This window comes from Eleutherodactylus coqui, chromosome 6, assembly GCF_035609145.1.
Source record: "Eleutherodactylus coqui strain aEleCoq1 chromosome 6, aEleCoq1.hap1, whole genome shotgun sequence".
Taxonomy (NCBI): Eukaryota; Metazoa; Chordata; class Amphibia; order Anura; family Eleutherodactylidae; genus Eleutherodactylus; species Eleutherodactylus coqui.
The window spans coordinates 20,433,502-20,445,881 of record NC_089842.1 but is presented as its reverse complement, the minus strand read 5'-3'; the positions used below and the strand labels follow the sequence as shown (position 1 = coordinate 20,445,881).

Below are 12,380 nucleotides of genomic sequence, written 5' to 3'. Positions count from 1 at the left end.
GTGTCTCCTCTGATGCTGTATGCCATCTTCTCATTTAGTATTATTAGCTGACGACACAGGACTATCTGCAGAACCAGTCGAGATCCATCATCTTCTGCTGAGTATTTTTAATGCAGCAGATACAATTAGCGATGCATTTGGGCTCTCTTTTGGGGCTTATTCACACGACCGTATTTACGCAGGTATTTTGGTGCATTAAAAAAGCACCTGAAATGCGACCATGCGAAGCATTTATTTCAATGGCTTCATTCAGTTGAACTTTTTTTTCTGCGTAAAGTATACGCACGTGAAAATATAGGACATACGTGACCATCTGAGGCCATATATTTTATAAGGTGCATGAAAAGATAGGTCTTGCCCTATCTTTCGACGTGATATGCAGCAAGCTCCCATAGACTTCTATGGCAGCTGAAAAAAAGGGAACCACTCTGCTAACGATGTTGAGAAAAGAAGACTGATCGCTGTCATTAGACATTTTATTGCCATTTCGAGGATTTCTGCTGATCATTGCTTGCCATCGCTTCTGCGTATTTTTTAAGATTCACCCAGTGTAAATGGCTTTAAATATGCAAATAAAGATCGGGACTTGATGGTGTCAAAAAGTCATTCATGCGTATATACGCTGCATAACGGGTGAAAGTAAATATGCATATGGTTGTGTGGAGGAGGCCTCATGGGCATTGCATGTATTCGTTTGTGTAAATCTCTGCAATTTTACGCAACTGAACTGCACTTACTCCCGCATATTTCGTTTTTTTTGCATGAGTGAATAGACACTTATCACTGAGTATCTATGCACATAAAAAAAAAATCGCAAAAAGGTGTAGATTTCTTTTCCTTCCTGTGTAAATACTAAATGTATTCATCGCGTATTTTTACCACTCCCATTAACTTACATGAGCTATTGTGTTCCATAATATGAACCAAAATAGGACACACTGAAATTTTTTTCATGAAAGTACATGAAAAACGCATGTTTGAATACCCCAATGCAACTCTATGGTGTTTCAGCACTGCGTAATGCATGTAAAAAATATGCGCTTAAGGCCACTTTCATATGGGCAGCAAAATCCTGCGATTTTTGGGGAAAAAATTGCAGCATATTCTATCTTGCCATGACTTGCGATTTTTTATTTTTATTTTTTTTTGCAATTTCTCCATGTTTCCCTATGGAGCCTTCTTGTTTATCGCATTGCACAAACTTTCGATTTTCTTGCGATGCATTTTTAACATCAGAAAAAGTCATATTGACTTTCGCAATAAAAAACGATGTGATTTTATTGCGAGATTTTATTCCAAAAGATATGAGAAATGAGATATGATGCAAGATTATTTTCACATAAAAGCAGCGATAGCGCTGCAAAATCGCAAGAACAAGCACGCGATTTTGCCGTAATTGTCTTGTGGCAAAATCACTGTCACCCATGGGAAAGAGGCCTTACTAAAAGGAGCCATATACCGTAGGAGAAACTATTAAGAAGGTCCACATAGGGGCTACTTTTACGTTTACAGGCACTGTTAATGAGAGGGGCTACAGAGAGGACACTATTAATGTGTGCGATCGTGCAAAGAGCACTATAATTTTGTTGGGCTGCAGAGGAGGCACTAATACTATGGGTGGCATTCAGTGAAAGAGGTAGTGGCAGGATGGGGAAAGTGTGCTGAGATGAGTCATAGCTGGAAGACGTTTTAATGCCGATCTGGACTCAGGTGTTTTGGTCCTGCCTGCATTTTTTTTGCACACGTAATTGCTTGTATTTACACACACAAAAAAATACTACACTGTCAGTCCATTTCAGGGCTTACAGCTGGACCACTTGTTACTTCTGTTTCTCTCTTGTCAGTCTATCATCAGGGCTGACATTTGCCCCATTTGCTATTATATTAGGGTTGCTATTTCCATCTCTCTTGTCAGTTTATCATCAGGGCTGACATTTGCCCCATTTGCTATTATGTTAGGTTGCTATTTCCATCTCTCTTGTCAGTCTACCATCAGGGCTGACATTTGCCCCATTTGCTATTATATTAGGTTGCTATGTCCATCTCTCTTGTCAGTCTACCATCAGGGCTGACATTTGCTACATTTGCTATTTTATTAGGGTTGCTATTTCCATCTCTCTTGTCAGTCTACCATCAGGGCTGACATTTGCCCCATTTGCTATTATATTAGGGTTGCTATTTCCATCTCTCTTGTCAGTCTACCATCAGGGCTGACATTTGCTCCATTTGCTATTATATTAGGTTGCTATTTCCATCTCTCTTGTCAGTCTACCATCAAGGCTGACATTTGCTCTATTTGCTGTTACATTACCATTGCTATCTCCACTGCTGCTTTTAGAATTTTGCAGGTTCTTTGGTACTCTTTCTATATCAGTAATTCAGGTAGGGCTTTTTGATCCTTTATAGCCCTGTGACTCCATTGTACTAGGGCACATACTCTGATGTACAGTTACGATTGAGAACAGAACTTGAACCTATCTTTTTTTTTTGCAATTGCTTTTTAAGCTCTGACTTTTCAATCAAGCTTTGAACCCAATCCATCTTTTGTCATATTTATTATCAAACTCTGAATTTTCAGTTGATCTTTGTTCTCAACCTGACGTTTTTGTCAATAATTGTACTTCTGATTTAGCTCTAAATCCACAACTGAACTCTATCTACAAACATCCTTTTTCTATGAATAGTTGGTTCTAGACATCTGACTCTGCACGCTTCATAGTTAGCTAAGGGCTCAGTCAGACGGGCGTTTTTTCGCGCGATTTGCGGATCGCATGACGGATGCGCATCCGCAAATCGCGTGACCGGTGCGCACAAGTCGCCCGCAAATCGCCCGAAAATCTGCTCCTAGCCGCGTTTCATTAGAAACGGGCCGGAGCTGTCCAGCGCAGTGCATTCAATGGAGACGGCAATACAGCCGTCTCCATTGAAAGCAATGCGCTGCGGGCGAGCCCGGGATGAATTGTCGGTAAGGGCTTAAATATGTAAGCCCTTACCTGCAATGCATCCTAAAATGTGTTAAAATAAAAAAAAATTGCATACTCACCTTCTGCCGGCAGCTCCGAGCGGCCGTCCTGCAGTGGGTGTGAAGGGGGTGTGAGTCAGACCTGCCCCCTGATTGGCTCAGCGCTGAGCCAATCAGAGGCATGCCTCACTCACACCCATTCATGAATTCATGAATGGATGTGAGTCAGACCTGCCCCTGATTGGCTCAGCGCTGAGAGGCAGCAGTCACTCACCCATTCATGAATTCATGAATGGGTGTGTGAGTGAAACCGGCCTCTGATTGGTCAGGCTGTGACCAATCAGAGGCAGATCATTCAGCAGGCGGGGATTTTAAAGCCCTGCCGGCTGAATAGTGCCGAGAAGCAGTTCAGGAGAACTGACAGCGGCTGCGGCTGGACTCCGGCTGCAGCGGAAAGGTGAGTATACAATTTTTTTTTATTTTAACACATTTTAGGATGAATTGCAGGGAAGGGTTTATATATTTAACCCCTTCCCGACAATTCACCCCGCGCACGCCGGCAGCCCATTGCTTTCAATGGAGCGGCTGTATTGCCGCTCCATTGAATTCAATGGGCAAACATCGTTCTTCTCTGCCACAGCTGTTACAGCTGTGGCAGAGAAGAATGATTTGTCTTCTATATGTTCTCAATGGGGTCGACGCTGCTGCCGCCGGCCCCATTGAGCGCATATACAGAAGCGAACAGGAATCGCAGATCGCAGATAGGTGCGATCTGCGATTTCTGTTCTATAATTTATCGGACGAGCGCATAAAAAGCGCTCATGTGTCCGATACCATTGCAAAGCAATGGTTTTAAAAAATCGCCGGACGCATGCGCATGCGCAAATCGCGGCTAAAAACGCCCGTCTGACTAAGGCCTAATAGTGGACCTTTCAGTCCCTTTTTTGATGCACCCAGTAATCCTGGAGATGCGCACCCTTTAGGAGATATTAGTTTTCTGGGTAGATGCTGTTTTGGATCTACTGTGCTCTTTTAGGTGTCACTCTCTGAGTGTGTATGCCCTGGGAGACTGGCTGATCAGACTTTATATCCCATCCTGTATATCTGTATATGGGTTGCTCCTCTAACAGTTCATTCTGCCTGTTGCTGCTTTGGCCCTATTAGTGTTAAGACAATCTAGAATGTGGAGCAAGCACAATCTGGTCCTCCGATGAGTAATAACTGTTATAAACCCATCTGCTGATTAAGAATTTGTCATGTCTCAAGCTAAGCTTGTAACATCTTGCTGCCGTTTTACAATGGCACCATCTTCTGGCTAGAGCCAGCACTGCAGTATGTGACATGCTGGAGAGCCCCCAACAACAGAGCGGCCAGTAATATACAGTAAGAATACTCTGCCGGATGTCTTCCAACATCGGAGCTGTACAGGCTTCAATCAGAAAGTTGGAAGACGTCAGAGAGTGGATTGGAAAGGGTTAATCCCACTCACAGCTGGTGTTATGCATACTTGTCTGTAGTGCCTCTCTCAACTTCCTGAGGACGGTCTGGAACCTGTTGTCCCTCCCCTCCTTGCGTTCTGGGGTGCGTGAATTGTGTAGTGTGTGGTATGGTGACCACACAGGTGCATGCACCCACAGGTTTCTCCCTATCGCTTTACAGGTGCGGCCTCCAGACGTCTGATATATTATATGTGTGTCAGATGGGTGATGAGTGAGCACCGTGGCTGACTCTCTATCCCCTTACAGTGAGGACACTTGGACTAGCTATGTTTTACTATCTGTATGCATGTGAGTTCTGGGGGGGGTTACTGTTCTATGTGGTATGCATGACTTTGTGTGCTGGTGTGAACAGCGTCTTGTTCTGTGTGTCTGTGCAGGTGGCAGACATGAGGTGTGAACTGTCTGTTCACACACACTGAACATAGAACAAGTGTTGTGTCCTGTGTTTTGTATCTATCTGCAGGTTCCTAATCAGGGATAGCCAGGTCCCAGAGGAAGACAGTGGGTCTGTCTTTATTAGGACAATCACCCCGCTTTTAGACAGGGGTTCCCCACTTTCCCTGATTAGTAAGGGATGGGTGTCCTTCCATCTTGACCTGGAGAGGTGTAATTGGTCTATGCAACATTATGAGAGTTGTTGCAGTTTTATTAGGACCCCATCTTGCGTCCGTGGTGAGGCGTGGCGCTTTAGTGCACCACATGTGTAGCCCAAAATTTTATTTCTATATTAATAAAAATTGTTTTTAGAAGAAATACTTTCTGTGAAGGATTTTTTATTAATTTTCATACGCACATATGAATAACCTTATTGAAATCAATGGGTTTCATTCACTCCTCAATGTGTGGCGTACTTACGTCCGTGTAAATGGGCCTTTAGGGTGACTAACCACTACAGGTTTTTTTCACTGCGAAATTCGCAGCATTTTTTTTTCTGCAGGGGTCCATGGGACTTGTAATGTTAAAATCGCGATCGCGCAAAATCGCACTTTACCACGAAATACGGGGAACTGATATCTGATGACTTTTTAGTGATTGCATTATTTCCTAGATTTAAACCATTGCATCTAGGCCTGCCAGCATTGTATAAATAGGCTAGTCTTAATATTATTCCTGCTATTTTAGGCGCATCTCTGCCCCTCTGTGTGCCTACACAGTAATATACATCAGGTATACTCGGCCACTGCTCCATTCAGAGTGACATCACTGCTGGGGAAGAAGCAACCCCCGCAGTGACAGGAGAACGGGACCTCCACCGATCAGCAAGTTATTCCCCATCCCGTGGATATCCTGGGAATAGGGCATAGCTTGTTATTCTGGTGAAGCCCCTTTGATGAGTTATTCATTTCCCCAGAAAAATACAGTTTGACCTCAGTGTATTATGGTATAGAAGTTTATTTGGACTGATAAAATGCTGTATGTAGTAAGAACTAATGTGAAACAGAATATATTAAAGAGGATCTACCCATTCTAATGAGATGTCTGTTTTACTACAAATACTTGTATTGCCCATTATAGAACAATTCTGGAGCATCTTCTCACAGAGTAGAGACATTGTGACGTTCCTCTGATATTCCTCTTAGACATGTATTAATACATTGCCAATTCAGGTGTCCGTACACTGACAGTTTCTGACAGGGTATGGATTCACCTCTTTGGCAAGGAGAATGGTAACACCCAGTTGTCAGTTTATTGTTACTTTATAGGGAGTTCAAGTATCTACTAAAATAGACATGTCAGAAGAACAGACGGTTTCTCTTAAAGATTAAAAACTTATTATGTAGAAGTGATACAATGTGGGTTGGGAGGGGTACAATTTCTCCTTGTGGAGACTTAAAAGGCCTTGCAGTGCTCCTCTGGGAAATTTGATATGCAAATGACAGATTTTACAACAGCCTGACATGTTTTAGGTGGTCGCCACAACGAAAAAACTACACCCCTCTCGAGCCACATCATAGGCCTCTCAACCAATCAGGCAGCAACCTACTGTACACCGATGAAGGGCAAAAAAAAGCCCAAACAGCTTGTCTATATACGTTTTTTCTCCGTGGAGAAGGCTCTGGGATTGGCTTATATTCCTGATTATTTTGCAAGGCATCTACCCAAGAAGAAACTGTACTCCTCCCCAAGTGACATCATAGGCTTCTCACACAGCCAGCCAGAATACTAATGAGAGACAAAGGCCCCAAAACTGCCTGTCTATTCATGCTTTTTTTCCTTCTAGAGAAGCCTCTGGTTTTGGCTTATATTCAGTCATGTTGCAAGGCATATTAACCCCTTAGTGACACGGCCTATTTTGCACCAAAGGATGCAACAGTTTTTTTGGGATTTTTATCTCTACTTTTCAAAAGCCATAACAATTTTTATTTTTTCATTGACCTGGCCATACGAGGATTGCTACTCCCTGAAGTGATGAAGTCGGTTTTGATATAAAAACGGCTCACATCTGTGGGTATATCGCATATTGGTCGTGGGGAGGCAGGAATGGTTCAGGTATTCTCTTTTGTTGATTGATGCCTCGACTCCTCATACCCAGTATGGCAGTTTTTGTTGGAGTGTTGCTTTAATGTTATTTTGCTCCATGTTTGCACACACTATGTAGTAATGTGGCGTTTAGCCATTAATCAGCGGCACTGTCACAATATACGCACGGCTTGTGGAAATTGGGACATCTGTGATATTTATTTACATTGCTCCCTGTTTCCGTCTCTTCTTGGCATAAACTCACAATCTGTGATTCAGAACATTCTTCTTCATGAAATCATGAGTCATCTTATAAGAAACTCGTTTTACACAGTTGCCACATTATACAGCTATGTTCTTACCTTAGTAATCCAAGACGTAGCTTTCATGCAGCTCAGCACTGCAGGACATTGACCATCCTCTGTAAAACAAGGGACTGCCGGGCTCTATTTATTAGGGCTACTATCTAATTATAACAGCCGATAAGCCAATAACTAAACCCTTTCATGCACCAGGACATATATGTTCATCCTAGGTGCATGGGGTTCATATGGCACAGGCTTGGAAGCCAAGACTACTCCATAAATGGCTGGTGTTGGAGGTCTTTAACAGTTGATGCCAGGCCACAACAACCGCGATTAGAGTTCATACTGATCGCAGCTGTTATACCTTTAAATGCTGCTCTCAATTCTGACAGTAGCACTTATATCCCCCAACTGGTGATTGGAGGTCCCAAATGGCCCCACCCATGATTAAAACGCAAGGTGCCATTCTGTTATCATGGCAGCTGTGAGCCTTTTGTAGGCCCCTAGGGTTCTCTTGTATTTCTGTCTATTTAGACATGCCTGTGGCATGTCTTAATATAGAGCTGGCATAAATACCATAAATACAATACTGCAATAGTAAGTAAAGAAAATAAAAAATACAGCATTGTGTTTTTTTTGGTCACCCCATTTCCAAGAAATAATTTAATAAAAAGAGAACAAATAATTGCATGTACTCCAATAGAAACCACAGCACACTTTGTCCTGCAAAAAACAAGCCCTTGCACAACTTAATAAACGCAAAGATAAAAAAATTATGGTAGTCAGAAGATGGTGGAAGGGAATTTTTTTTAAGATATTCAATTTTTTTTAAAGTAGTACCCTTCCCCCAAAAAAGATTTAAGTTTGGTAGCATCATAATCATAATGACCCACAGAATAAAGTTATTCTGTCATTTTTGCTGGAGGGGGTACACCGTAAATACAAGACTTCCCCCACTCTGTACTTCCTGGTTGTTGCTGGCTAGAACATGTCCATCACGAGTTTGAGAGGGAAGGACGCCCCCTAGACATTCTTGCTAGGTAAAGTGACAAGGATACTGCAAGTTGTAAACCCAGAGTCACGAGTCTGACAGGGAACGACGCCCCTAGATGCCCTTAGAGGGTAAAGTGACAAGGGCTCTGCGGGTTGTGAACCCTGAAGTTGCTTTATGTTCCACTACATATGCAGTGGGTTGATACTGTAAAATTTTGCTACGTGCCATAAAGTGGCAGGAGCCAGAGATTTAAAGAAATATAGTTGTCCAGTGTCTATCTGAAGATGGTGCCAACCATCCTAGGACCTGAATATGGCGATCCCCATGAGTGAGTCCCCCCAGGTTGTCACAACATTCATACTATCACTGTTAGGATCCCTACTGGATTAAATTGCAATTAATTCCCCCATTTGTAACAAGACAATAAGACTTCAATTTAAAGTTACATAGCAGTAATAAATAATACATAGTAGTAGTAAATAATACATCGCAGCACTAAGAGAGAAGTCGAAGAAAGAAGCTAAAGTTTCATTTGTCTGCAGCACCAGCACTGAAATCAATGGGTTGTCTAAGGAATGCAGGGTTCTCCAGAGCTTCTCTTCATTGTGGTTAAATAGGGGTCTCTCCCTGTATTTATAAATTAGACATTTATTTCAAATATTAGAATATTTTTTAAAAAGTTGATTTTTATTTTCCTTTTAGAATTCTAAAAAAATAAAATAGTAAATTGTAAATCTTTTAGAATTCTCATAAAAATCTTTTTCCATCAAGTGAGTGTGAAAACATTTGCAAAATTTACAAGACATCACAAATAAGTGCAATGCTTACCTGCTCCTCGTCTGCCCTGGACTGTGACTGCCTGGCATAGGACAGTGTTTATATATATATATTACTGGATCATAACTGCTCACTACTAAACCTAATTTACATATATTAAAAAAAGTAACCACGTCCAGTGAACCGCCCTTCACAATTGTGCAACTCAGATTTAGCTCAGTGTCAGCAGACTGGCAAAGGGCCAACCTTAAGATTTATAGCAGGTGACAAGGAAACATCCTAAGATAATTCACATCTTTCTGTGGCATCACTATGGGATTGTATGCCATTGTGTTTCAAAAGTCCCCACATCGTATATGAAAGTATAGGAATGCATCCTTACCTGCATAGCTAAGATGGTTGCAAATCATATTATATTCTGTAGATTTTAGCTGGAAGTCCCTATAGAAAAGCTAGTAGATTCCCTACATGAATATAGACAGTAGTACAAATGGTTTTACATATTGAAATTAAATTTAGCAAATCTATTAATTATTTCATAGAATCATAGAATGGTAGAGTTGAAAGGGACCTCCAGGGTCATCGGGTCCAACCCCCTGCTCAGTGCAGGATTCACTAAATCATCCCAGACAGATATTTGTCCAGCCTTTGTTTGAACACTTCCATTGAAGGAAAACTCATCACCTCCTGTGGTAACTTGTTCCACTCATTGATCCCTGTCACTGTCAGAAAGTTTTTGCTAATATCTAATGTGTCTCCTCCCTTTCAGTTTCATCCCATTGCTTCTAGTTTTTCCTTGTGCAAATGAGAGTAGGGCAGATCCCTCTGCACTGTGACAGCCCTTCAGATATTTGTAGACAGCAATTAAGTCTCCTCTCAGGGCTTCTTTTTTGCAAGCTAAACAGATCCTTTAACTGTTCATTATAGGACATGATTTGCAAACCGCTCACCATCTTGGTAACTCTTCTCTGAACTTGCTCCAGTTTATCTATGTGTTTGCCTTTTTGGCTGCTGCATCACACTGTTGACTCATGTTCAGTCTATGATCTATTTGTATACCCAAGTCTTTTTCACATGTGCTGCTGCTTAGTCCAATTCCTCCCATTCTGCATGTGTTTTAGGCCGCTTGCAGACGAGCGGGTCGGATCCGGCAGCGAGAAATCTCGCCATGCGATCCGACCCGAGCGCCTGCAGAGACGAGCGCGTACTCACCCGCGCCTGGCGGCCCCGGCTCTTTCATGTGCCGGCTGCCGCGCAGCCGGCGCATGCGCAGACCGGAGCCGGTAGCCGGGTGAGTGTGCGTGCCCCGCAGAAAATTAGGACATGCCGCGGATTGTTTGCCGCGCGAGATTTCGCGCGGCCAAACCGCGGCCGTCTGCATAGGAGTGCATATTTTAATGCACTCCTATGCAAACTTTCAGCGGCGGAAATCCCGTGGGAAATCCCGCGGCGGGATTTCCGCTCGTGTGCAGGCGGCCTTATTCATTTGTCCTGCCCAGATGTAGGATCTTGCATTTCTCCTTGTTAATTACTATTCTGTTAGTCGCCGCCCACTGTGCAAGCTTTTTTAAATCTTTTTGAATACTCTCTCTCTCTCTCTTCCCTAGCATTAGCTATCCCTCCTAGCTTTGTGTCATCGGCAAATTTGATCAGTTTCCCATCAATTCCCTGCTCCAGATCATTTATAAAAATGTTGAACAACACTGGGCAAAGGGACAGAGCCTTGTGGTACCTCACTTGATACACTCTTCCACTTGGATGTGCAGCCATTTATGACCACTCTTTGAGTACGATCACTCAGCCAGTTGTGAATCCACCTAACAGTTGCCTTGTCAATCCCATGTTTGGTCATTTTTTCAATAAGTATGGTAGGAGATATTCTGTCAAATCCTTTACTAAAGTCAAGATATACTATATCCACCGCATTTCTCTGATCAACCCAGTCGGTGATTCTCTCATAGAATTTGGTGATTAAAGGAGTTGCACCAACATACACAATCCCTCACAGAATGCAGGGAGTGGGGCAAAAAGCTGATTGCCCTGGGTCCCACTTTTGCCAGTCCACTGACTTTGCTTGGGGATGTCATAGCCAATGAAGCATTTCTCCTGCAGCATCCACTGCAGGCAAAAAGTAGCATTATAAGACTATCATTCACATGATTGGCCATCCTATAATACCACAACAGCACAAGATCCGCCTAAATATGTTGTAGATTGGGGGACCAAGCCCAAGTAAATGCCTTCACTACCACTATGAATCAAGTCTTTGATGACCCAAATCGCTTTGCCACTATAGAGGGTAGGTTACATAGCCTACGACAAGAGAGACCATCTGTTGCCGAATATACGGCAGAATTTTGTCGCTGGATGACTGATACCATATAGAACCTAGTTGCCCAGAAGAATCAGTTCTGATGAGGATTATCAAAGCCAGTGAAGGATGAGCTTGCCTGAGTTGAGACCCCTGACAATTTGGAGGACTTTAATCGGATATATATTCAAATTTATCCAAGACTTACAGAACGAAAGAAGGAGAAGCTGCAGGTTTTTGGAACCACACTGCCTATTCTTTCAGTCAACCAGCATTCATCACCCAGCAAAGGAGTGAAACTGAACCTGAACCAATGCAGATTGATGTCATCTTCAAAACCCTATCCTTAACAGAGAAGGAAAGGCACTGTGCGGAGAATCCATGTCTCCATTGTGGGGGCTCAGGACATTATGGTATTGACTGCCCCAACAAGTTCCAAAAGACTATTGCCTTTATCTGTGCTAAGTCCGAAGGTAAATCTGATGTTCCCAAACAGCTGGATTCGTTGTCACAGCCATCCCATCGATAACTCAAGATAAAGATGAGATACGTCCACCATCTTTTCTCTTTGTCATTCCCATACAAGTCCTAATTTGAGGCCATAAATTACAAAGCTCCTCTATGTAAGATTCTTGAGCTGGAGGGAACTTCATGGACTTTAAATATGCTTCCGACAACACTAACTCCAGTAGGACCAAAACCATACTGATTAATATGGAAATCATGGATTGATCACCGTTGTCTTCATGGCCTGTAACTCATGAAACAATCAAATTTGAAATCGTTATTGAACCTGATCACCTTGAAACGATTAGTTGCCATCTTATCTTTTGTCCCAAGTTTCCAGTTATTCTATGAATTCCTTGGTTTTCTACCCACAATCCTTCTATCAACTGGGACTTAAGGACCATCACCTTCCCCTCTGAGAACTGCAAAGAAAGATGCCAGATGTCACTATCCACCCTTAAACAAACCCAAACTTATGAGGATAGTCAACAATGATGTCTGCAGCAAGATGAAATCCGACCAACTTGTCCGTCATCGACTATATGATTGTCCGATCAAATTGCTC

The 12,380-nt window shown here is 42.6% G+C and overlaps 1 protein-coding gene across 1 annotated transcript in view; it reads right to left on the bottom strand.

Moving 5' to 3' along the window:
- The window catches only part of LOC136633502 (IgGFc-binding protein-like), a 50,853-nt gene extending 38,723 nt beyond the window's left edge, over positions 1–12,130 (bottom strand). Inside the window, exons 1-2 of the mRNA XM_066609263.1 lie at positions 12,110–12,130; positions 11,049–11,115 (exon numbers count right to left, since the gene is read on the bottom strand). Coding sequence (XP_066465360.1) covers positions 11,049–11,115; positions 12,110–12,130 — 88 coding nt within the window. The remainder of the gene's footprint in view (positions 1–11,048; positions 11,116–12,109) is intronic.
- Between the last annotated feature and the right edge of the window lie 250 nt (positions 12,131–12,380).